The 27,536-nt window shown below is 45.4% G+C and overlaps 1 protein-coding gene across 3 annotated transcripts in view; it reads right to left on the minus strand.

Moving 5' to 3' along the window:
- The window catches only part of LOC115120422 (sushi domain-containing protein 6-like), a 79,826-nt gene that overhangs the window by 46,461 nt on the left and 5,829 nt on the right, over positions 1-27,536 (minus strand). For all 3 annotated transcript variants that reach the window (XR_010465523.1, XR_010465522.1, XM_065026189.1), the window contains exon 2: positions 8,392-8,557. Coding sequence is in view for 1 of the 3 variants with exons in the window: in XM_065026189.1 (XP_064882261.1) it covers positions 8,392-8,518 (127 nt within the window). In the remaining 2 variants the exon portion in view is untranslated. The remainder of the gene's footprint in view (positions 1-8,391; positions 8,558-27,536) is intronic.

Here is a 27,536-nt window from a genome sequence, read left to right on the forward strand (position 1 = left end):
CTAGCATCATGTCCACTGTCCTCCTCCACATCCCAGTACATCCCTAACCCTAGTATCATGTCCACTGTCCTCCTCCACATCCCAGTACATCCCTAACCCTAGCATCATGTCCACTGTCCTCCACATCCCAGTACATCCCTAACCCTAGCATCATGTCCACTGTCCTCCACATCCCAGTTCATCCCTAACCCTAGCATCATGTCCACTGTCCTCCTCCACATCCCAGTACATCCCTAACCCTAGCATCATGTCCACTGTCCTCCTCCACATCCCAGTACATCCCTAACCCTAGCATCATGTCCACTGTCCTCCTCCACATCCCAGTACATCCCTAACCCTAGCATCATGTCCACTGTCCTCCACATCCCAGTACATCCCTAACCCTAGTATCATGTCCACTGTCCTCCACATCCCAGTTCATCCCTAACCCTAGCATCATGTCCACTGTCCTCCTCCACATCCCAGTACATCCCTAACCCTAGCATCATGTCCACTGTCCTCCTCCACATCCCAGTTCATCCCTAACCCTAGCATCATGTCCACTGTCCTCCTCCACATCCCAGTACATCCCTAACCCTAGTATCATGTCCACTGTCCTCCACATCCCAGTACATCCCTAACCCTAGCATCATGTCCACTGTCCTCCTCCACATCCCAGTACATCCCTAACCCTAGTATCATGTCCACTGTCCTCCTCCACATCCCTAACCCTAGCATCATGTCCACATCCCAGTACATCCCTAACCCTAGCATCATGTCCACTGTCCTCCTCCACATCCCAGTACATCCCTAACCCTAGCATCATGTCCACTGTCCTCCTCCACATCCCAGTACATCCCTAACCCTAGCATCATGTCCACTGTCCTCCACATCCCAGTACATCCCTAACCCTAGTATCATGTCCACTGTCCTCCACATCCCAGTTCATCCCTAACCCTAGCATCATGTCCACTGTCCTCCTCCACATCCCAGTACATCCCTAACCCTAGCATCATGTCCACTGTCCTCCTCCACACCCCAGCTCATCCCTAACCCTAGCATCATGTCCACTGTCCTCCTCCACATCCCTAACCCTAGTATCATGTCCACTGTCCTCCACATCCCAGTACATCCCTAACCCTAGCATCATGTCCACTGTCCTCCTCCACATCCCAGTTCATCCCTAACCCTAGCATCATGTCCACTGTCCTCCTCCACATCCCAGTACATCCCTAACCCTAGTATCATGTCCACTGTCCTCCACATCCCAGTACATCCCTAACCCTAGCATCATGTCCACTGTCCTCCTCCACATCCCTAACATCATATCCACTGTCCTCCTCCACATCCCTAACATCATATCCACTGTCCTCCTCCACATCCCAGTACATCCCTAACCCTAGCATCATGTCCACTGTCCTCCTCCACATCCCAGTTCATCCCTAACCCTAGCATCATGTCCACTGTCCTCCTCCACATCCCAGTACATCCCTAACCCTAGTATCATGTCCACTGTCCTCCTCCACATCCCAGTACATCCCTAACCCTAGCATCATATCCACTATCCTCCACTCCTCTCTTCCCTTTAGTTTGTTCTGGACCAGAGGTGAGCCATTTCCCCTTTCTCACAGAAAACACACACACACACACACACACACACACACACACACACACACACACACACACACACACACACACACACACACACACACACACACACACACTTTCCCAAAAGCATCATGCTAAGATCCTCTTGGAACAATATGATCCTGTGGTTCTAGTGATTAACTTTCTTCTTTTGGGAAACCGGGACCTGGTCTGTGTGAGAGAGTGACTTTAAGCCCCCGCTGTTCACTTCCTGCCCAGCCTTTCCTCGGAATCAGTGAGAGATTTAGTCCTAACCATCTGGTAAATGCTATACTACTAGAAAATTGAAGAGACTGAATCAGAGCAGAGATGTAGATGTGTCCAGAGGGAGAGAGAGAGTGAGAGCTTATTGTAACTGACTACAATGAACTAACAACTTATAATTTATTCCCCATATTGACAGTCTCTCTGAGATCACATTCTCTGGAACTACACAGCTGTCTAGAGACAGCTGCTTCCCCTTGGTGTGTGTTACAGAATAACATACTGTAGCATAGAGGCATGCGAGTTCAACCTCTCTATACTAGAGGTCAACCGATTAATTAGGGCCGATTTCAAGTTTTCATAGCAATCGTAAATCGGTATTTTTTGGGCGCCGATTTGCCGTTTTATTTTATTTTATTTAATCTTTATTTAACTAGGCAAGTCAAATAAGAACACATTCTTATTTTTAATGACGGCCTAGTAACGGTGGGTTAACTGCCTCGTTCAGGGGCAGAACAAGCTCGGGGGATCCAATCTTGCAACCTTACAGTTAACTAGACCTGCCTCTCTCTCGTTGCACTCCATAAGGAGACTGCCTGTTACGCGAATGCAGTAAGCCAAGGTAAGTTGCTAGCTAGCATTAAACTTATATCATAAAAAACAATCAATCATAATCACTAGTTAACTACACATGATTGATGATATTACTAGATATTATCTAGCGTGTCCTGTGTTGCATATAATCTGACTGAGCGGTGGTAGGCAGAAGCATACACGTAAACATTCAAACAGCACTTTCGCGCGTTTGGCCAGCAGCTCTTCGTTGTGCGTCAAGCATTGCGCGGTTTATAACTTCAAGCCTATCAACTCCCGAGATGAGGCTCGTGTAACCGAAGTGAAATGGCTAGCTCGTTAGCGCGCTAATTGTCGCTAATTCCTATAATAACTACAACCTAATACTTGTTACTTGGGAATATTGAAGACTCATGTTAAAAGGAACCACCAGCTTTCATATGTTCTCATGTTCTGAGCAAGGAACTGAAACGTTAGCTTTCTTACATGGCACATATTGCACTTTTACTTTCTTCTCCAACACTTCGTTTTTGCAATATTTAAACCAAATTGAACATGTTTCATTATTTATTTGAGGCTAAATTGATTTTATTGATGTATTATATTAAGTTAAAATAAGTGTTCATTCAGTATTGTTGTAATGGTCATTATTACAAATAAATAAGTAAATAAAAATCGGCCGATTAATCGGTATCGGCTTTGGGGGGGTCCTCCAATAATCGGTATCGGCTTTGAAAAATCATAAATCGGTCGACCTCTACTCTATACATCCGTTTTCACATCCTGTGTCATCAATGTTCCGGTGACGCCTGTTTGGCAAGTTTCTTTGAAGCCTGTTTGACACAACAAGTCTAAATATGCCCGACGAATAGGTCTACATTTCTGCTCACTATTCATCTCTATTACCCTGCCGTGACTTTGTTTTTTCCTGTGGCTGGAATAAGCCTGTCAAGAGTAATGGAATTTGATATTCATGAAACCCTCCACCAGACTAATCCTTCGGCTCCTGTATGTGATGTGTCCTGTGGGAATAAGGTGTTATGATGGGGGGGGGGTACATGGTGAGATGGCTAGAGGGGAGGAAATGAAGGTGTGGGACGTTTCTAAACATCAAATCCTTGCTACATTCGTACTGGTTTCCTCAGTTCCTCCCAAAGCTCTTTGGAGGAGGAATGATTTAAGGTACCTCCCTCTGACCTCCTCTTCCAATGAGCTTTGAGAGGAATTAAATAGGAAACAAGGACAGAGGAAAATAATTCAGACAAAGTCACAGACTAAAATGGTAAATGAGACCAATCCAGCCCTAGACCAGAGGATGAGAGATATTAAATAAACATGGGCCTGTAAAGCTGATAATAATAATAATAATGTTTCTGCCAGGTATGCCATCTCTGTGATCTGTTTATCTGGTGGGAATATATGGGCCGTGACATTGGCAGAGGCACACACAGTTAGGAGAATGTGGTCCCAGACATTTGACCAGCAGCATTTTAAATTTAACTGACATTTACCGGGCCCATATGCATTGGGTTCCTAACCTGATTAGGACGTCCAGCCACGATGTTCAGAATGACAGAAATCACATTATGGTAATTCGTCTTAACAGAACATGCAAGTCGAGGATGGAATGATGTGAGGTCCCCTTGCTTACTGAATTCCAATGTGTCATTTGAAGACGTTAGAACAACTGTCCAACACTTACTTTTCATCAGCCAACAAGACGAGTAACCAACAGCAACATCATCAGCCAACAAGACGAGTAACCAACAGCAACATCGTCAACCAACAAGACAAGTAAAACAACATCACTAGCCAACAAGACAAGTAAAACAACATCCCTAGCCAACAAGACAAGTAAAACAACATCAACATCACTAGCCAACAAGACAAGTAAAACAACATCAACATCACTAGCCAACAAGACAAGTAAACAACATTAACATCACTAGCCAACAAGACAAGTAAACAACATCAACATCACTAGCCAACAAGACAAGTAAAACAACATTAACATCACTAGCCAACAAGACAAGTAAACAACATCAACATCACTAGCCAACAAGACAAGTAAAACAACATTAACATCACTAGCCAACAAGACAAGTAAAACAACATCACTAGCCAACAAGATGAGTAACCAACAGCAACATCGCCAGCCAACAAGACTAGTAACCAACAGCAACATCGCCAGCCAACAAGACAAGTAAAACAACAACACTAGCCAACAAGACAAGTAAAACAACATTAACATCACTAGCCAACAAGACAACAACATTAACATCACTAGCCAACAAGACAACAACATTAACATCACTAGCCAACAAGACAAGTAAACACCATTAACATCACTAGCCAACAAGACAAGTAAACAACATCAACATCACTAGCCAACAAGTAAACAACATTAACATCACTAGCCAACAAGTAAACAACATTAACATCACTAGCCAACAAGACAAGTAAACAACATCAACATCACTAGCCAACAAGACAAGTAAACAACATTAACATCACTAGCCAACAAGACAACAACATTAACATCACTAGCCAACAAGTAAACAACATTAACATCACTAGCCAACAAGACAAGTAAACAACATTAACATCACTAGCCAACAAGACAACAACATTAACATCACTAGCCAACAAGTAAACAACATTAACATCACTAGCCAACAAGACAAGTAAACAACATTAACATCACTAGCCAACAAGACAAGTAATCAACATTAACATCACTAGCCAACAAGACAACAACATTAACATCACTAGCCAACAAGACAAGTAAACAACATTAACATCACTAGCCAACAAGACAAGTAAACAACATTAACATCACTAGCCAACAAGACAACAACATTAACATCACTAGCCAACAAGTAAACAACATTAACATCACTAGCCAACAAGACAAGTAAACAACATTAACATCACTAGCCAACAAGACAAGTAATCAACATTAACATCACTAGCCAACAAGACAACAACATTAACATCACTAGCCAACAAGACAAGTAAACAACATTAACATCACTAGCCAACAAGACAAGTAAACGACATTAACATCACTAGCCAACAAGACAAGTAATCAACATTAACATCACTAGCCAACAAGACAAGTAAACAACATTAACATCACTAGCCAACAAGACAAGTAAACAACATTAACATCACTAGCCAACAAGACAAGTAAAACAACATTAACATCACTAGCCAACAAGACAACAACATTAACATCACTAGCCAACAAGACAAGTAAACAACATTAACATCACTAGCCAACAAGACAAGTAAACAACATTAACATCACTAGCCAACAAGACAAGTAATCAACATTAACATCACTAGCCAACAAGACAAGTAATCAACATTAACATCACTAGCCAACAAGACAAGTAATCAACATTAACATCACTAGCCAACAAGACAAGTAAAACAACATTAACATCACTAGCCAACAAGACAACAACATTAACATCACTAGCCAACAAGACAACATTAACATCACTAGCCTATGTCAATCTACTGTCCCCCACCGAAGACTCCTTGCTTGTTTCATCACGTTGTTAAGAATTTATAATGACGGTCTTCATCCATAACCATAACATGATTATAATTGTGCCAGCCCTAACACACACACACACACACACACACACACACACACACCCCTGGGGCCACTGCATCACACCACACCCCTCTACACACAGACACACACACACACACACACACACACACACACACCCCTGGGGCCACTGCATCACACCACACCCCTCTACACACACATACACACATCCCTGGGGCCACTGCATCACACCACACCCCTGGGGCCACTGCATCACACCACACCCCTCACACACACACACACACACACACACACACCCCTGGGGCCACTGCATCACACCACACCCCTCTACACACAGACACACACACACACACACACACCCCTGGGGCCACTGCATCACACCACACCCCTCTACACACAGACACACACACCCCTGGGGCCACTGCATCACACCACACTCCTCTACACACAGACACACACACACCCCTGGGGCCACTGCATCACACCACACCCCTCTACACACAGACATCTGCCTGCTTCGGTAAGGACATCTAACAAGGCTCTCAAGCAATCTGTGTGGAGTGTTTTTGTGCAGGGTGAGGAGCAACGCAGCAACGACCTTCTGGAGCAACGAAGACGAGAGAAAGGAAAAACCGAGAGAGGGGTACAAAGACTCCACGCAGGAATGGGTATGCTGCGTCAGTGTGTCTGTGCTGCGTCAGTGTGTCTGTGCTGCGCCAGCGTGTGTGTCTGTGCTGCGTCAGTGTGTCTGTGCTGCTTCAGTGTGTCTGTGCTGCTTCAGCGTGTCTGTGCTGCTTCAGTGTGTCTGTGCTGCTTCAGTGTGTCTGTGCTGCGCCAGCGTGTGTGTCTGTGCTGCGCCGGCGTGTCGGTGTGTCTGTGCTGCGTCAGCATGTCTGTGCTGCGCCGGTGTGTCTGTGCTGCGTCAGTGTGTCTGTGCTGCGTCGGTGTGTCTGTGCTGCGTCGGTGTGTCTGTGCTGCGTCGGTGTGTCTGTGCTGCGTCGGTGTGTCTGTGCTGCGCCGGTGTGTCTGTGCTGCGCCGGTGTGTCTGTGCTGCGCCGGTGTGTCTGTGCTGCGTCGGTGTGTCTGTGCTGCGTCGGTGTGTCTGTGCTGCGTCGGTGTGTCTGTGCTGCGTCGGTGTGTCTGTGCTGCGTCAGTGTGTCTGTGCTGCGTCGGTGTGTCTGTCGGTGTGTCTGTGCTGTCAGTGTGTCTGTGCTGCGCCAGCGTGTCTGTGCTGCGCCAGCGGGTGTGTCTGTGCTGCGTCGGTGTGTCTGTGCTGCGTCGGTGTGTCTGTGCTGCGTCGGCGTGTCTGTGCTGCGCCGGTGTGTCTGTGCTGCGTCAGTGTGTCTGTGCTGCGCCAGCGTGTCGGTGTGTCTGTGCTGCGCCAGCGTGTCGGCGTGTCTGTGCTGCGTCGGCGTGTCTGTGCTGCGCCGGCGTGTCTGTGCTGCGCCGGCGTGTCTGTGCTGCATCAGTGTGTCTGTGCTGCGCCAGCGTGTGTGTCTGTGCTGCGTCAGTGTGTCTGTGCTGCGCCAGCGTGTCGGTGTGTCTGTGCTGCGCCGGTGTGTCTGTGCTGCGCCAGCGGTGTGTCTGTGCTGCGTCGGTGTGTCTGTGCTGCGCCAGCGTGTCTGTGCTGCGCCAGCGTGTCTGTGCTGCGCCAGCGTGTGTGTCTGTGCTGCGCCGGCGTGTCTGTGCTGCGTCGGCGTGTCTGTGTCTGTGCTGCGCCAGCGTGTCTGTGCTGCGCCAGCGTGTCGGTGTGTCTGTGCTGCGCCAGCGTGTCGGTGTGTCTGTGCTGCGCCAGCGTGTCGGCGTGTCTGTGCTGCGTCGGCGTGTCTGTGCTGCGCCGGCGTGTCTGTGCTGCGCCGGCGTGTCTGTGCTGCGCCGGCGTGTCTGTGCTGCATCAGTGTGTCTGTGCTGCGCCAGCGTGTGTGTCTGTGCTGCGTCAGTGTGTCTGTGCTGCGCCAGCGTGTCGGTGTGTCTGTGCTGCGCCGGTGTGTCTGTGCTGCGTCAGCGTGTCGGTGTGTCTGTGCTGCGTCAGCGTGTCTGTGCTGCGCCAGCGTGTCGGTGTGTCTGTGCTGCGCCAGCGTGTCGGTGTGTCTGTGCTGCGCCGGCGTGTCTGTGCTGCGCCGGCGTGTCTGTGCTGCGTCGGCGTGTCTGTGCTGCGCCGGCGTGTCTGTGCTGCGCCGGCGTGTCTGTGCTGCGCCGGCGTGTCTGTGCTGCGCCGGCGTGTCTGTGCTGCGCCGGCGTGTCTGTGCTGCGTCGGCGTGTCTGTGCAGCGTCGGCGTGTCTGTGCAGCGCCGGCGTGTCTGTGCAGCGCCGGCGTGTCTGTGCTGCGCCAGCGTGTCTGTGCTGCGTCAGCGTGTCTGTGCTGCGCCGGTGTGGGTATTTCTTTGGATGGCGCTGTCTCTTACCTGAAGCGTGTCCGTGGGGGAGCAGGGAGAGGAGGAGGAAGAGGATTGCAGACGTAGCCAGCCTGTGGACTGGAGAGGAAGAGGAGGCCAGGGCTCTCGTCTCACACAATACCATTCCATCACTCATCTTTTCCCCTGGAAACTCTACAGTCCTCTAAGCCTTAACCTGCAGGGCAGCGTGGGGGGGACAAATTAGTACAGTATCAACATACAGCAACGATTACATAACAGAGAGAACGTGAGAGAAACAGAGGCAGAGAGAGAGGATTTACTCTGCAGTCTGAACTCTCCGCAACACATTTCAGTTGGATTACTAATCCAGAGGATGGCAGATTGACAGTGTGTGTGTAGCGCTCTGATCTCCTCAGGAGGAGAGAGAGAGGGAGAGAGATGCCAAGAGGTGACCATAGAGACGAGTCCCCTCAGCCAGCTGGTCCCGAGGCTCAATTCACTAACTTCTACCACCCAACCAAGGCTGTGTCTAGATTTGACAGTTCATGCAGCTTTAGTAGTCTGAACATAGGGCTCTCTGAACAGGTCATGCATCTACACTTAAAAATTTATTTTATTTATCTAGGTAAGTCAGTTAAGAACAAATTCTTATTTACAATGACGGCCTACCCCGGCCAATGCTGGGCCAATTGTGCGCCGCCCTATTGGACTCCCAATCACGGCCAGTTGTGATACAGCCTGGATTCGAACCAGGGTTTCTGTAATGACGCCTTAAGCACTAAAATACAGTGCCTAAAGACCGCTGCAACATACCCTGAGTGGGCTACCATGTCTACAGTGTCCAGAATCTCTTTTCCTTCACTACATTCAAATGCCAGCTATGCATCCTAAAAACGGTGGAATAGGCTAAATAAGGTAACACAACAACTGATGTAGCTAACTACTGTAACGAACTAGCCAGCAAACGGTGGAATAGGCTAAATAAGGTAACACAACAACTGATGTAGCTAACTACTGTAACGAACTAGCCAGCAAACAATGCTAAAGGGGTTTCATAACTCGCTCCTCCCACGCTAGGAATGCATTTCCTCCACCGTTATAGTGAAAAAGGTTTCTCTCAGTCCCAACACACACACATTTTCTGGAGACTTGTGGGAGGAGTGCTGATGACGTCGCCCAAAGTGCTTCCGGTAGCCAGAAAAGCGCCCAGGCGGTGGAGAAGACAACACATCACCTCCTGATCTGAACACAATCAGACCACAAAACCACTTGTCAAATTAAAATCAAACTTTATTAGTCACACGCGCCGAATACAACAAGTGTAGACTTTACTGTTAAATGTTTACTGACCAGCCCTTAACCAACAGTGCAGTTCAAGAAGAGTTAAGAAAATATTTACCAAATAAACTAAAATAAAACAATTATAAAAAGTAACAATAACAAGGCTATATACAGGGGGTACCGATACCGAGTCAGTGTGTGGGGGTACAGGTTAGTTGAGGTAATTTGTGCATGTAGGTGGGGGTGAAGTGACTATGTATAGATAATAAACAGCGAGTAGCAGCAGTGTACAAAACAAAGGGGGGGTCAATGTAAATTGTATGGTGGTCATTTGATTAATTGTTCATCAGTCTTATGGCTTGGGGGGTAGAAGCTGTTAAGGAGCCTCTTGGTCCTAGACTTGGTGCTCCGGTACCACTTGTTGTGCGGTAGCAGAGAGAACAGTCTATGACCTGGGTGACTGGAGTCTCTGACATTTTGATGGGCTGGTTTGTGCGTCTAGACTAGAGGTCGGCCGATAATGATTTTTTCAATGCCGATACCGATTATTGGAGGACCAAAAAAAGCCGATACCGATTAATCGGGAACTGTTTTTTAAAATTTATTTGCAAGAATGACAATTACAATAATACTGAATCAACACTTATTTTAACTTAATATAATACATCAATAAAATCAATTTAGCCTCAAATAAATAATGAAACATGTTCAATTTGGTTTAAATAATGCAAAAACACAGTGTTGGAGAAGAAAGTAAAAGTGCAATATGTGCCATGTAAGAAAGCTAACGTTTAAGTTCCTTGCTCAGAACATGAGAACATATGAAAGCTGGTGGTTCCTTTTAACATGAGTCTTCAATATTCCCAGGTAAACAGTATTAGGTTGTAGTTATTATAGGACTCTCTCTCTCTATACGATTTGTATATTATATACCTTTGACTATAGGCACTTTAGTATTGCCAGTGTAACAGTATAGCTTACGTCCCTCTCCTCGCTCCTACCTGGGCTCGAACCAGGAACACAACGACAACAGCCACCATCGAAGCAGTGTTACCCATGCAGAGCAATGGGAACAACCACTCCAAGTCTCAGAGCGAGTGACGTTTGAAACGCTATTAGCGCGCACCCCGCTAACTAGCTCGCCATTTCACATCGGTTACACCAGCCTAATCTCGGGAGTTGATAGGCTTGAAGTCATAAACAGCGCAATGCTTGAAGCACAGGGAAGAGCTGCTGGCAAAACGCACTAAAGTGCTGTTTGAATGAATGCTTACAAGCCTGCTGGTGCCTACCACCGCTCAGTCAGACTGCTCTATCAAATCATAGACTTAGTTATAACATAATAACACACAGAAATACGAGCCGTAGGTCATTAATATGGTCAAATCCGGAAACTATCATTTCGAAAACAAAACGTTTATTCTTTCAGTGAAATACGGTGGCATTCATAAGTCTAAATATCCCTGTTAAATTGCACAACCTTCAATGTTATGTCATAATTAAGTAACGAGCCAGGCGGCCCAAACTGTTGCATATACCCTGACTCTGCGTGCAAGAGAAGTGAAACAATTTCACCTGGTTAATATTGCCTGCTAACCTGGATTTCTTTTAGCTAAATATGCAGGTTTAAAAATATATACTTCTGTGTATTGATTTTAAGAAAGGCATTGGTGTTTATGGTTAGGTACAGTCGTGCAACAATTGTGCTTTTTTCGCAAATGCGCTTTAGTTAAACCATCCCCCAGCGTTGCATCGATTATATGCAACGCAGGACACGCTAGATAAACTAGTAATATCATCAACCATGTGTAGTTAACTAGTGATTATGATTGATTGATTGTTTTTCATAAGTTTAATGCTAGCTAGCAACTTACCTTGGCTTCTTACTGCATTCGTAGTTAACTGTAAGGTTGCAAGATTGAATCCCCGAGCAGACAAGGTAAAAATCTGTTGTTCTGCCCCTGAACAAGGCAGTTAACCCACCGTTCCCCTGAGCAAGGCAGTTAACCCACCGTTCCCCTGAGCAAGGCAGTTAACCCACCGTTCCACTGAGCAAGGCAGTTAACCCACCGTTCCACTGAGCAAGGCAGTTAACCCACCGTTCCCCTGAGCAAGGCAGTTGACCCACTGTTCCCCGGTAGGCCATCATTGAAAATAAGAACGTGTTCTTAACTGACTTGCCGAGTTAAATAAAGGTTGTAGTTGTTTTTATATTTATTTTTTATTACATTTCCGATTGTTGTGAAAACTTGAAAATCGGCACTAATTAAAAATCGGCCATTCCGATTAATCGGTCGACCTCTAGTCTAGACCCTTCTTTTCAATGCAATCTTCGTATTCTGATAGCAGAAGCCACATGTGAGTGTGAAGTGTAGACAGGACCAAAGCCTCAGGACAACTCAGAAAAATCTGGCGAAATTATCACTAAGCAAAAAATAAAAATATTAGAATGAAACCATGACAAATAAAAAATAAATGCTATTTGGCTCTAAAACAGAGTGTACAAGGAGCTAGACTATCTGACAACTATGACTGATAGTGGTTTTCTATGTTTTATTTATTTATTTTACCTTTATTTAACTAGGCAAGTCAGTTAAGAACAAATTCTTATTTACAATGACAGCCTAGGTTAACTGTTTACATACCCTACATTACTCATCTCATCTCATATGTATATGTATATACTGTACTCGATACCATCTACTGCATCTTGCCTATGACGTTCTGTACCATCACTCATTCATATATCTTTATGTACATATTCTTTATCCCTTTACACTTGTGTGTATAAGGTAGTAGTTTTGGAATTGTTAGGTTAGATTACTCGTTGGTTATTACTGCATTGTCGGAACTAGAAGCACAAGCATTTCGCTACACTCGCACTAACATCTGCTAACCATGTGTATGTGACAAATACATTTGATTTGATTTGTTCAGGGGCAGAATGACAGATTTGTACCTTGTAGGCTCGGGGATATGAACTTGCAACCTTTCGGTTACTTTCGGTCCAATGCTCTAACCACTAGGCTACCCTGCCGCCCCTGAGCACAGTCTGGCCATAGAGACTGGTCCTTACAGGCAAACCTGGCAGCCCAGAGATCATTATGCCCCCAGGAAGAGATCTATTTGACAGAAAATGCTCCTAAAAATTGAAATAAATTAAACATTAAATAATTATAAAGCCTAAATGATGAAAATAAACTATAAGATACATAGTTGGTGAAAGTGTTGATTATTCATATTAGCATATTCTGTGTTGTAATTGCTGTTAATACGAGTACCAACATCACTGTTATCGCTTCATTACCAACAGTCTGGTATATTCCTGTCTTTGGGCCATCGTTCTTATATATGTTTACTTTGAAAGGAAAACACTTCCATTGTCAATGTCAATAAAGTAAACTGAATTGAGAGAGTCAGAGAGAGCGAGAGAGTCCTGTTTACACTCTGACAGTATCAGAGACAGACAGAGGGTTCAGACAGAGGCCTACGTATCGTTACATTAGCTCTCCCATTACAGAACACATCAGTTTCATCACCATCAGCTTGGAAACTTCCTCTGATCTCTGCTGTGGTCTGCTCACACTGCTGCTGTCACACCAAAAAACACACTTTCTGAACTGTGGAGGACTACACTGGGAAATATAATATGCTAGCTATATTAATATGTTAGCTAATCTACTGGGATGGACGAGAAATATGTCAAGAAGAAAATTTTAAAAAAGAGGGGAAAAGAGAGTGAGGTACTCGACAGTAAAACAAGAACACAGACATTGGAGCTGAGGGCACAGGGGGGGACGAGGAAAGACAGAGAGAGACAGCGGGACAGAGAGCAAGAGAGAGAGACAGCGAGAGAGAGACAGACAGAGAGAGACAGCGAGACAGAGAGAGAGACAGACAGCAAGAGAGAGAGACAGCAAGAGAGAGAGACAGCGAAGCGAGAGAGAGACAGCGAGAGAGAGACAGCGAGACAGAGAGAGAGAGACAGCGAGACAGAGACAGACAGCGAGAGAGACAGACAGCGAGAGAGTGAGAGACACAGCGGGACAGAGAGAGAGAGGGAGCAGTAGTGACTTCCAGTATTCAGAGCAGAAGCGGAAATCCCGCCGCTCCATCCACCAGCACCCCCCCAATCCACCAGCCCCCCCCAGTCCTGAACCCAGAGGGGGAATTAACCGTTGGGTTCCAAGAAACAGCTGGGGATGAAGAGAAGAAAGGAGCAAAGTCAGCAGAGAGAGAGAGATGTTTTACAGTTAAACCCCTTTAAACCAGCAGGGCCTGAGTGAGCCCTCCCAGAGAAACAACCCGTAACACTATCGCTCTAGGGGTGAAAACAAAAACGGACAAATCAAATCCACATCCAGGAATCAAGATCATTAAAACACAAATGAGATCCAGGTGCAGAAGCTTGATTGCTAGACTAGGGAGCGATAGCCTAGCGCTAGGCTGCTTTAGTCATTAGTCAGCAGGCATTGGCGGAAGCCTGGCAGGCAGCGTACCTCAGGAGAGAGGGGGCAGCGGGTCCATTAGCTCAGAGACAGCCAGTAGTCACAGCCAGCCTGCTGATCTGGTAGCTATTGATAGCCATAAGCTAATAGCATGGTTACTGAACATAACAGTAGCAAGCTATCCCGGCAGGCCAGGCAGCATGCCTTAGGAGAGTAGAGGGCAGCCTGCTGAGCACCTTGTAGCTGCTAGCTAATAGCATGGAGCTGCTAGCTAATAGCATGGAGCTGCTAGCATGGAGCTAACAGCATGGAGCCGCTGAGCTGAATAGAACAGAGGAGGAGGGAAATGTGATTGGCTCCTGTTTTTGCTTGCATTAGAATGGAGGCCTGGTAGGTAACGACACAGACCTAGTGGCAAGACACACACATGCCTGATGGCGACGCTCAGAAAAATGGCTGGTGGAAGGTGGCAGAGAGTGACGCATGGGCCTTTGGCAAGGACTACGTTGGCACAGTGGCACTGCATCATGCCAAGAGGCCAGTCTGAACAGAACAACAATCCGTCTGGCTAGAAGTACGGCCAACAGATAGAAAAACAGTCAAATGTTGGGTGTTATCGTTATCAGTGCATTAGTTGCACTTGTAATGCACTGCAGGATATAATGAAAAGCTTTGTTGACGCAGATGGGACTCTGTATGGACAAGATGGCCCCGCCTCTCTAATCGACAACAAACAAACACAAAATCTACATCAACTGTTATATTGTGTTAGTTCAAAGGAGCTCTTCAGATGTAGCCTAGCTGATTGTACGACTGTTTGACAGTGTGTTTGCAAAGCAGTGAAGCTGCTATAGCAGAGACCGTGATCTGTGAAGGTACGCCCAAAGCAGCGATGCTGCTATAGCAGAGACTGAGATCTGTGAAGGGAAGCCCAAAGCAGCGATGCTGCTATAGCAGAGACCGTGATCTGTGAAGGGAAGCCCAAAGCAGTGATGCTGCTATAGCAGAGACCGTGATCTGTGAAGGTACGCCCAAAGCAGTGATGCTGCTATAGCAGAGACCGTGATCTGTGAAGGTACGCCCAAAGCAGCGATGCTGCTATAGCAGAGACTGAGATCTGTGAAGGTAAGCCCAAAGCAGCGATGCTGCTATAGCAGAGACCGTGATCTGTGAAGGTAAGCCCAAAGCAGTGATGCTGCTATAGCAGAGACTGTAATCTGTGAAGGGAAGCCCAAAGCAGCGATGCTGCTATAGCAGAGACTGATCTGTGAAGGGAAGCCCAAAGCAGTGAAGCTGCTATAGCAGAGACTGTGATCTGTGAAGGTAAGCCCAAAGCAGTGATGCTGCTATAGCAGAGACCGTGATCTGTGAAGGTACGCCCAAAGCAGCGATGCTGCTATAGCAGAGACTGAGATCTGTGAAGGGAAGCCCAAAGCAGTGAAGCTGCTATAGCAGAGACCGTGATCTGTGAAGGGAAGCCCAAAGCAGTGAAGCTGCTATAGCAGAGACTGTAATCTGTGAAGGGAAGCCCAAAGCAGTGAAGCTGCTATAGCAGAGACTGTAATCTGTGAAGGGAAGCACAAAGCAGTGAAGCTGCTATAGCAGAGACTGTGATCTGTGAAGGGGAGCCCAAAGCAGTGAAGCTGCTATAGCAGAGACTGTGATCTGTGAAGGGAGGCCCAAAGCAGAATGAGTTTGATTACTTTCTCAAGTCTAAGGATGTGGAAAAGTAAATCCAAACCTATTAAATCCAAGGTTGTGAAATCCTTCCAACACAAAGCAGCCCGATTAGCCTGTAGCCTAACTACATTAAGATTGCCAGGAGAACCTCTTATACCTCTTTCTTCTCTTGTGCAAAATCAATTTTTCTCCTTTAGATTCCTAAAATCATCTGACCTCATGTGTCTCCTCCATAGTCTTCTTGTCCTCTGCAGAGGCACGTAACCAAAGGTTACCAGGAGGCATGGACGCGGGCTGCGTGATCGATTCACTCTAGGATGATGGTGTAACCACACCTGCTACTTTAGATTGGATTACACTGATTGGTGTTAATGATAATAACTGTGTAATAAGAGGTTTTTTTTTTGCAATAAACACATTAAAAGTTGCAATAACCTTAATATTACTCTGCTTCTTTTGGCCCAACCTTTCCGTTGAGCTCTCAGCTGGCCCGGCATCAAAGCATTCTAAGAATAGTTCTGGTCTCTGTCATCCAGTTTCTCTTACACACAATGACAATAGAAATGAATGTTTCCTGGTTTGATAAGGCCAGGAATAGACCCATCTTCACAGTTTGTTTCTGTTGACAGACTGGTTTGTTCAAACTTCCTTAATAAAAAATGAAAACACTCTGGCCCACACAATACAGCCACTGCTGAAAACAGATATCTGACTGGAAATTAATTGGTAGAAAAACAACAAAAACCGATAGCATCAAAACAAAATGATGAAAATAAATCAATTTAGGCTAGATATCTGAATTGGTGCCCACGACAGATGTTATTCTGGATGTTGTGTAGTAAGCTAGTTAATTAACTTACAACCCATGTAGTCTTGTGACAGACGAAACAGAGTATCTATGTTAACTAATGTTACATGTGCAGCAGGCTAGCCCAACACGAGCAGGCTAGCACAACACGAGCAGGCTAGCTAGCCCAACACGAGCAGGCTAGCACAACACGAGCAGGCTAGCACAACACGAGCAGGCTAGCACAACACGAGCAGGCTAGCACAACACGCTAGCTAGTACCCATCTTCTAATTCTAAATTACATTTCACCAACCGTGCCATTTGTGGCGGTAACATGCCATCCTCTCTGGCACAATTCCACATCCTGTCTCATCTCGTATGTCTCACAGCGTCTGTGGTGTGAGAATGGATCTGCTGGATCCAGACTTTTAAAATCTGATCTTGGGCCTGTCCCAAATGGCACCCTATTCCTTGTATAGTCTAATGCACTAATTTTAACCATGGCCCATAGGGTTCCGGTCAAAAGTAGTGCACTATATATGAAAAGTAGTGCACTATATATGAAAAGTAGTGCACGTTATAGGGAGCCATTTGGACTCAGCCTTCTGTCTGGGTAAGAGGGAATAACTCCCAGAACTACTCTACTGTAATCAGATTGCTGCTGTAAATCAGATTACAAACTCAGCAAAACCTGGGTGGAAAATGGTGTCTAATCTTGAAAAGTGGACAATTCTTACTGTGCTGTTCTACTCTTATTTCATTTAGTCCTCCGTGTTGGAGCGTGAAGCCTAAGATTTTCACCGTACCCTGCAATCACACCTGCAACCCCATTAAACACTGTGACTCTGACCAACTCTGCCCTCAGAAGTAGGCCTTGTGTTGTCGGTCAACAAGAAGAGTGAAAATAGTCTAGTCCTCCTGGTCATGAGGTCTCTAACTAGTCATGTCAGCCTAATGTACACTACTGTTCAAACGTCTGGGAACACAGAGAGCAGGGGAGAGAAGGCATGTGTCTAGGAAACACAGAGAGCAGGGGAGAGAAGGCATGTGTCTAGAAAACACAGAGAGCAGGGGAGAGAAGGCATGTGTCTAGGAAACACAGAGAGCAGGGGAGAGAAGGCATGTGTCTAGGAAACACAGAGAGCAGGGGAGAGAAGGCATGTGTCTAGGAAACACAGAGAGCAGGGGAGAGAAGGCATGTGTCTAGGAACACAGAGAGCAGGGGAGAGAAGGCATGTGTCTAGGAAACACAGAGAGCAGGGGAGAGAAGGCATGTGTCTAGGAACACAGAGAGCAGGGGAGAGAAGGCATGTGTCTAGGAACACAGAGAGCAGGGGAGAGAAGGCATGTGTCTAGGAAACACAGAGAGCAGGGGAGAGAAGGCATGTGTCTAGGAAACACAGAGAGCAGGGGAGAGAAGGCATGTGTCTAGGAAACACAGAGAGCAGGGGAGAGAAGGCATGTGTCTAGGAAACACAGAGAGCAGGGGAGAGAAGGCATGTGTCTAGGAAACACAGAGAGCAGGGGAGAGAAGGCATGTGTCTAGGAAACACAGAGAGCAGGGGAGAGAAGGCATGTGTCTAGGAAACACAGAGAGCAGGGGAGAGAAGGCATGTGTCTAGGAAACACAGAGAGCAGGGGAGAGAAGGCATGTGTCTAGGAAACACAGAGAGCAGGGGAGAGAAGGCATGTGTCTAGGAAACAAAGAGAGCAGGGGAGAGAAGGCATGTGTCTAGGAACACAGAGAGCAGGGGAGAGAAGGCATGTGTCTAGGAACACAGAGAGCAGGGGAGAGAAGGCATGTGTCTAGGAAACAGAGCACTCAGTGTGCCAGGGAACTGCAGTGAAGAGATGCCATCTGATAGGCCTGACTAATGCCTTGAATTCAGCCCTCTGCTCTGATGGAGCTGATGGAGCCAGGCTGTGGCTGAGGGAAAAGGGAGAGAGAGCCCAGAGAAAGAGAGATGGATGGAGAGTGAGTAGAAGAGAGAGATGGATGGAGAGAGAGCCCATGATCACGACTCTGATCCAATTTTTGTTAAGAGCCCCGATGCTTGGTCTGAACATCAACACACATTTCTAGCGGTACAGCTTTGGAAGCATAAGGACCTTATCTTTCATATCAGCAAGATTTAAAAATAAATAAATAAATAACATCACATTGATAAACACCGTTATATGGGGTTAGTGTTCCCACATGGCCATATCTCCATGTTTACAGCACTGGTAGACAGCTAATTAACACATGGTCTCTCTATCTAGCATGCTCCGAAAACCTGTGTGGAATGGAAGAAGACCAAAGGCCACTGAAATAGGATAAAGCTGGTTAAATCTGTGTACAGTGAGTGTGTGTTTTGCAATTGAGAAATTATTTTGATTTGAACGTTTAAAAAAAAATGGCTTTATGTTTCCAGAACCATACTGCAATTGAGAATCCATTCACGTTTACATGGGGTGTTTGACGGTTTTGGCTGGCCAGTCTCCCTCTGAAAATAACATATACACTACATGAACAAAAGTGTGTGGGCACCCACTCGTCGAACATCTCATTGGGGGGTCTCCCCCTTTGCTGCTACAACAACCTCCAGTCTTCTGGGAAGGCTTTCCACTAGATTTTGGAACATTGCAACGGGGACTTGCTTCCATTCAGCCACAAGAGCATTAGTGACGTCGGACACTGATGTTGGGCGATAAGCCTGGCTCACAGTCGCCGTTCCAATTAATCTCAAAGGTGTTCGATGGGGTTGAGGTCAGGGTTCTGTGCAGGCCAGTCAAGTTCCAACATCTAGTGGAAAGCTTTCCCAGAAGACTGGAGGTTGTTGTAGCAGCACCTTCCCCAAACTGTTGCCACAAAGTTGGAAGCACAGAATCGTCTAGAATGTAAATTGTAGGCTGTAGCGTTAATTATTTCCCTTCGCTGAAACAAAGAGGCCTAGCACAAACAATGAAAAGCAGCCCCAGACCATTATTCCTCCTCCACCAAACTTTATAGTTGGCACTATGCATTCGGGCATGGTGATCTTAGGCTTGTGTGCAGCTGCTCAGCCATGGAAACCCATTTCAGGAAGCTCCCGACAAACATTTATTGTGCTGATGACGTTACTTCCAGAGGCAGTTTGGAACTCAGAAGTGAGTGTTACAACTGAGGACATATTTTGTACACGCTACACGCTTCCGCACTCGGCGGTCCCCATTCTGTGACCTTAAAAAGTTTCTACTTCACAATAACAGCATTTACAGTTGACCGGGGCGGCTCTAGCAGGGCAGAAATTTGACTGACTGACTCGTTGGAAAGGTGGCATGCTTTGAAAGTCACGGAGCTCTTCAGTAAGGCCATTCTACTACCCGTGTTTGTCTATGGAGATTGCATGGCTATGCTGGATTTATACACCGGTCATCAATGGGTGTGGCTGAAATAGCTGAATCCACTAATTTGAAGGGGTGTCCACAAAGTGTGTGTGTATATATATATATATATATATATATATATATATATATATATATATATATATATATATTAGTGTAAGTATGTTATTCACTAACCTCAGTAATGTCCTGGGTAGTAGTACGTTATTCTCTATCCACTAATTTAAAGGGGTGTCCACATACTGGTGTATATATAGTGTTTAAAGGGGTGTCCACATACTGGTGTATATATCGTGTATGAGGCCGCTGGACCTTAAAGGAGTAACACTGCCAATAGGAACTTATCACAGTGGTTGAGAAAGGTACGCCCGATGGCGACACTCACAGAAATAGACCATAGAGTAAGTATACACATAGGCCTATTCCTGGGAGAAACACACACACACACACACTTGGCGGCCCTTGATAATCAGGTCCGGTACCCTCCTGCCATCACCTTTCCTTTCTGTTCCCCAGTGGAGAGGCAACAGAGTCACCTGCATGCAGGCTGGTGGGAGGTGGCAGAGAGTGACGCATGGGCCTTTGGCAAGGACTACGTTGGCACAGTGGCACTGCATCATTCCAAGAGGCTAAGTCTGAACAGAACAGCAACCCGTCTGGCTAGAAGTACGGCCTTATCACAGTGGGCGGTGTACCTGCTGTGTGCCGACCCGGTTCTACCGGTTCTACTTGTTGAATCAAAATGTTCGTCAGTGGCCAACAACTTGACTTCGGGCCAATCAGAGAACACAAACCCGCATGTGCAGGAACAAAATATATATATATATATATATATATATATATATATATATATATATATATACAGTGCCTTGCGAAAGTATTCGGCCCCCTTGAACTTTGCAACCTTTTGCCAAATTTCAGGCTTCAAACATAATGATATAAAACTGTATTTTTTTGTGAAGAATCAACAACAAGTGGGACACAATCATGAAGTGGAACGACATTTATTGGATATTTCAAACTTTTTTAACAAATCAAAAACTGAAAAATTGGGCGTGCAAAATTATTCAGCCCCCTTAAGTTAATACTTTGTAGCGCCACCTTTTGCTGCGATTACAGCTGTAAGTCGCTTGGGGTATGTCTCTATCAGTTTTGCACATCGGGAGACTAACATTTTTTCCCATTCCTCCTTGCAAAACAGCTTGAGCTCAGTGAGGTTGGATGGAGAGCATTTGTGAACAGCAGTTTTCAGTTCTTTCCACAGATTCTCAATTGGATTCAGGTCTGGACTTTGACTTGGCCATTCTAACACCTGGATATGTTTATTTTTTTAACCATTCCATTGTAGATTTTGCTTTATGTTTTGGATCATTGTCTTGTTGGAAGACAAATCTCCGTCCCAGTCTCAGGTCTTTTGCAGACTCCATCAGGTTTTCTTCCAGAATGGTCCTGTATTTGGCTCCATCCATCTTCCCATCAATTTTAACCATCTTCCCTGTCCCTGCTGAAGAAAAGCAGGCCCAAACAATGATGCTGCCACCACCATGTTTGACAGTGGGGATGGTGTGTTCAGGGTGATGAGCTGTGTTACTGTTACGACAAACATAACGTTTTGCATTGTTGCCAAAAAGTTCAATTTTGGTTTCATCTGACCAGAGCACCTTCTTCCACATGTTTGGTGTGTCTCCCAGGTGGCTTGTGGCAAACTTTAAACAACACTTTTCATGGATATCTTTAAGAAATGGCTTTCTTCTTGCCACTCTTCCATAAAGGCCAGATTTGTGCAATATACGACTGATTGTTGTCCTATGGACAGAGTCTCCCAACTCAGCTGTAGATCTCTGCAGTTCATCCAGAGTGATCATGGGCCTCTTGGCTGCATCTCTGATCAGTCTTCTCCTTGTATGAGCTGAAAGTTTAGAGGGACGGCAAGGTCTTGGTAGATTTGTAGTGGTCTGATACTCCTTCCATTTCAATATTATCGCTTGCACAGTGCTCCTTGGGATATTTAAAGCTTGGGAAATCTTTTTGTATCCAAATCCGGCTTTAAACTTCTTCACAACAGTATCTCGGACCTGCCTGGTGTGTTCCTTGTTCTTCATGATGCTCTCTGCGCTTTTAACGGACCTCTGAGACTATCACAGTGCAGGTGCATTTATACGGAGACTTGATTACACACAGGTGGATTGTATTTATCATCATTAGTCATTTAGGTCAACATTGGATCATTCAGAGATCCTCACTGAACTTCTGGAGAAAGTTTGCTGCACTGAAAGTAAAGGGGCAGTTTTATATCTTTATGTTTGAAGCCTGAAATGTGGCAAAAGGTCGCAAAGTTCAGGGGGCCAAATACTTTCGCAAGGCACTGTATATATATTTTTTAGAGTGGGCATTTTCTCCGTACGTTCACAGATGAGCTAGTCACACTTCATATGCAATGTAGGCTATGGGATGTTAGCTAGCTAAGTGCACAGACGCAATGGACACAACACTAACTACTTCCTGCAAGCTAGCTAACCAGTATTGATATTCTAATAAAATCACAATGGATTAGCTAGTTTCCATTAAACAGGTGCCCATGTTAGCTAGCTAGCTAAGGACACTGCACTATGATGTGCTAGCTAGCGAATATGCTAACATTAGCTAACTAAACACTTGGCTATGGGCTGGCAATTGGCAGTATGTGATTATGGAGAGTGAATTTTTTTGTTTCTTTCTCGTCTTGCTAGGTATTTATCTAGCTGTGGCCATCTGGCTAGCATCATCAAGGGCATTCTACAAAATAGCAACATTAGAGCAGATAGCTTGGAACCTAGACTAATAACCCCCACCCAACAAAGTAGAATACCTGTTAAGCAACTGTATAAACATATGTGGTCAACCCTCAGTCAGAGTTACTGGGTGTGCAGGCTTTTGATCAAGCCCTGGTCAAACACTTAGTTTATCAAGGTCCGGTTGAGCAGCTGATCTCTAAAATGTGGTTTGTTAGAGCTCTCCAGGAGGATGGTTGACCCCCCCATGAGTTATCCCGGGGGATGGTTGACCCCCCCCCCATGAGTTCTCCCGGAGGAGGATGGTTCTCCCGGAGGATGGTTGACCCCCATGAGTTCTCCCGGAGGATGGTTGACCCCCCCCCCGGAGGATGGTTGACCCCCATGAGTTCTCCCGGAGGATGGTTGACCCCCCCCCCCATGAGTTCTCCCGGAGGATGGTTGACCCCCCCCATGAGTTCTCCCGGAGGATGGTTGACCCCCCATGAGCTCTCCCGGAGGATGGTTGACCCCCCCATGAGCTCTCCCGGAGGATGGTTGACCCCCATGAGCTCTCCCGGAGGATGGTTGACCCCCATGAGCTCTCCCGGAGGATGGTTGACCCCCATGAGCTCTCCCGGAGGATGGTTGAGCTCCCCCATGAGTTCTCCCGGAGGATGGTTGACCCCCCATGAGCTCTCCAGGAGGATGGTTGACGGAGGATGGTTGACCCCCATGAGCCCCCATGAGCTCTCTCCCGGAGGATGGTTGACCCCCCATGAGCTCTCCCGGAGGATAGTTGACCCCCCCCCCATGAGCTCTCCCGGAGGATAGTTGAGTTCCCCGGAGGATGGTTGACCCCCCCATGAGCTCTCCCGGAGGATGGTTGATGAGCTCCCCCCATGAGCTCTCCCGGAGGATGGTTGACCCCCATGAGTTCTCCCGGAGGATGGTTGATGAGCTCTCCCCCCCATGAGCTCTCCCGGAGGATGGTTGACCCCCCATGAGTTCTCCCGGAGGATGGTTGACCCCCATGAGCTCTCCCGGAGGATGGTTGCCCCCCCCCCATGAGCTCTCCCGGAGGATGGTTGACCCCCATGAGTTCTCCCGGAGGATGGTTGACCCCCCGTGAGCTCTCCCGGAGGATGGTTGACCCCCATGAGCTCTCCCGGAGGATGGTTGACCCCCCCATGAGTTCTCCCGGAGGATGGTTGACCCCCATTGATGTAAAACATTGCAACATTTCAACCAAATACGTTTTGTGCCTTTTGCAATAATTCACTCATTCAATATATGAAAAGATCAAATAAATGGCTTCGGTAGGCTACAAATCTTTTTATTCAGCTGAAGCAAGCCCACACATTTTCAGGAAATGTACCTTTTCTAATATACCGTAATTGCTGGACTATTAAGCGCACCTGAATATAAACCGCACCCGCTGAATTATTTAAAAAATATGTATTTTGTACATAAATAAGCCGCACATGTCTATAAGCCGCAGGTGCCTACCGGTACATTGAAACAAATGAACTTGGTCACTATCTTCCTCCTCCTGTGCACTGAAACCACTGAAGTCATCTCCTTCGGTGTCGGAGTTGAATAGCCTCAGAATTGCTTCATCCGATGTTGGATCGTTTTCATTGTCGCTCTCGTCACTTTCATCCGGAGGCAAATACCCCGCTGAGCTCATGCTGCCCCTTCAACACGCAGCAGTCCAGCCTTTCGAAACCCGTTGATGATAGTGGATTTTTTGCCAATGCTCCACACTGTCAGGACCCACTGGCAGACTTGACCATAAGTTGCTCTTCGCATGCGGCCCGTTTTAGTGAAGGATTTCTCCCCACTTGTCATCCAAGCCTCCCACTGAACAAGGAGCGCCACCTTAAATGCACGATTTACACTGATGTCGAGTGGCTGCAAATACTTTGGGCCATCTGCTTTTCTTCCCTCTGAAAGCTTTTGTTGTCTTTTTGCACTGAGTCAGTTCCTCACGCTGCTTTCCAACGTCTTATCATCGACTCATTAAGGCCAAGCTCCCGTGCAGCAGCTCTATTTCCTTTTCCAACAGCCAGATCGATCGCCTTCAACTTGAAAGCTGCATCATATGCATTTCTCCGTATCTTTGCCATGATGAGGGTGACAAAATGACTACCGTAATCAGAATGATGGGAAGTTTGAGCACGCTCGATTTACGTCACATTATGTGACGGTGCTCAGTTTTTTGGCAGCAGGAATCTTGTGAAAGCGGGAAAAATCCATAAATTAGCCGCGTCATTGTATAAACCGCGAGGTTCAAAGCGTGGGAATAAAGCGGCTTATAGTCCGGAAATTACGGTATTGATATTTAATCTTAGCTACCTTAGAAGCAGGGCCTAAAATTACGGTATTGATATTTATCTTAGCTACCTTAGAAGCAGGGCCTAAAATTACGGTATTCATATTTATCTTAGCTACCTTAGAAGCAGGGCCTAAAATTACGGTATTCATATTTATCTTAGCTACCTTAGAAGCAGGGCCTAAAATTGACTTTTTGGTCCACCAGCTACTCAGATTGTTTTTACCAGCCAAAATATATATTTTGGCCATAATTACATCAAAGAAACTAAAAACGTATGACCATGTTTCTAAAACAAGAAAGGTATTAGTAACTAGTAAATGTGGTATATTGCTCAATTTCTTTACCTTTTTTTGTATCCCGAGTCTTTAAACCAAAATATCAGATGAGACAAAATGTTCAGCTGCCTCTTTAAAAGGGCGGGAGGTTACTGTGGTAACGGGGCCACTTGAGGTTTGTGTGTGTGAGATTTGGGATCTGACTTGGGCGTCTCTTCGCTATCAGTTGAAGCAGCAGACTCAAGCTACGTTGAAAGACAACCTAGCTTATGATTAACACGATGTAAATAACCAAGAAACACGAGGACAAAGTCTCACTTTGGAGACTTCCTAGAGTTAATTAGACAAACTTCTATCCCTGTGCACAGCGCCTCCAAAAATGAATCTATCAGCATTTCACTCAGAGTATACAGCTCTCCTGCCAGGCATTGTTGCTACCTCAGGTGGTATATAGGATTCATATTTTTTTAGTGGGATTAGCAACTATGAAACAAAACAGCTACTGCAGCATTTTTCTAGAATAAAATCGGAAGCATGTGCTCATACTTGACTATTTTTATTCACAAATGTAATGCTCGCACTGTAGAGATCTACAAATTGACCACACACCAACATGGCTGGTAAAATATATATTCTTACCCGCCAATACCTAAATCTACCTGCATTTGGCGGATGACGGGTGTTCATTTTATGCCCCGTTTAGAAGCGTTTACTTTGCAGGATGAGTATCATTTACTGAAGCCACATCATTCAAAAAGAAAGGCTACATCTAACATTTCTGCCTAGAATGAATGTTCACGATTCACTAATTATTTTGATTGACATGATTTGATTATTTGGGATTGAACCGAATCTCAACTAATACGAACGAAGAAGTGAATCGTGATTTAGTCAAGAATTATAGTTTAAAATGAATCATGTGAATTGTTTTTAAAAAGTAAATCAACTTTGTATGACATTAATCGCCAGTGTCTGCGAATGTTTTTTTTTTTTTTTTTTTTTTGGGGGGGGGGGGGGGGGTATGACAAACAGTTAACTAGAGGGTACAAAATATGTTTTGAATTGGCTCCCTAGTGAATCTGTTCTCTATCCTATTTTATAGGCCTGCCTGCCTGCTGCTGTAATGTCCGACTGTCACTCAATCCTTGAGCAATGGCCCCCTTGCCTCGCACTATGTAGGTTAAGCACACAAACACAGATGTTCTCATGTCATTCCGATCCTGGTCGAAATGATGATTTAACTTCTTTTTTTTTTTTAACTGTGCCTAAATAAAATTATGTATTAAATTAATTTCCATGACTTTTCTGAAAATGTTTCAGATTTTATTATTTTCCAAAACTTTTCCAGGCCTGGAAAACACCATTTTAAAAACTCAGGACTTCTCCAGGATTTTCAAGAATGTAAGACCTCTGGATAATAGAAGACGAGAATGTAAGACCTCTGGATAATAGAAGACGAGAATGTAAGAACTCTGGATAATAGAAGACGAGAATGTAAGAACTCTGGATAATAGAAGACGAGAATGTAAGAACTCTGGATAATAGAAGACGAGAATGTAAGAACTCTGGATAATAGAAGACGAGAAAGTAAGAACTCTGGATAATAGAAGACGAGAAAGTAAGAACTCTGGATAATAGAAGACGAGAAAGTAAGAACTCTGGATAATAGAAGACGAGAATGTAAGAACTCTGGATAATAGAAGACGAGAATGTAAGAACTCTGGATAATAGAAGACGAGAATGTAAGAACACTGTATAATAGAAGACAGACTCGATATACAGAAATGTAATGAAAAAGGAACCGCACTTCAGAAATCAGCTCAATGTAACTGAAGAATCCATAGCATATAACCACTTCTGGGAAAATTGTAACACACTAAACAAACATGAATAGGTATTGATTCAAAACAGGGATGTTCTCCAATCGTTTTGGCTCTATAACAAAGAACAAACAGCAAAAATATATACATGATCAATTACAAATCTTACAATCAGCTGTTAAAGACTACCAGAACCTACTGGATTTTCCATTTACGTTGAATGAACTACAGGACAAAATACCAACCCAAAAGGCCTGTGGAGTCGATGGTATACTAAATGAAATGACAAAATATACAGACCACAAATTGGATATACTTTAAAAAAAATCATCCTCGGCTCTGACATCTTCCTCAATATTTGGAACCAAGGACTGATCACACCAATCCACAAAAGTGAAGACAAATTTGACCCCAATAACTACCGTGGGATATGCATCAACAGCAAC

The sequence above is a fragment of the Oncorhynchus nerka genome, linkage group LG13, assembly GCF_034236695.1.
Source record: "Oncorhynchus nerka isolate Pitt River linkage group LG13, Oner_Uvic_2.0, whole genome shotgun sequence".
In the NCBI taxonomy this organism is placed as follows: Eukaryota; Metazoa; Chordata; class Actinopteri; order Salmoniformes; family Salmonidae; genus Oncorhynchus; species Oncorhynchus nerka.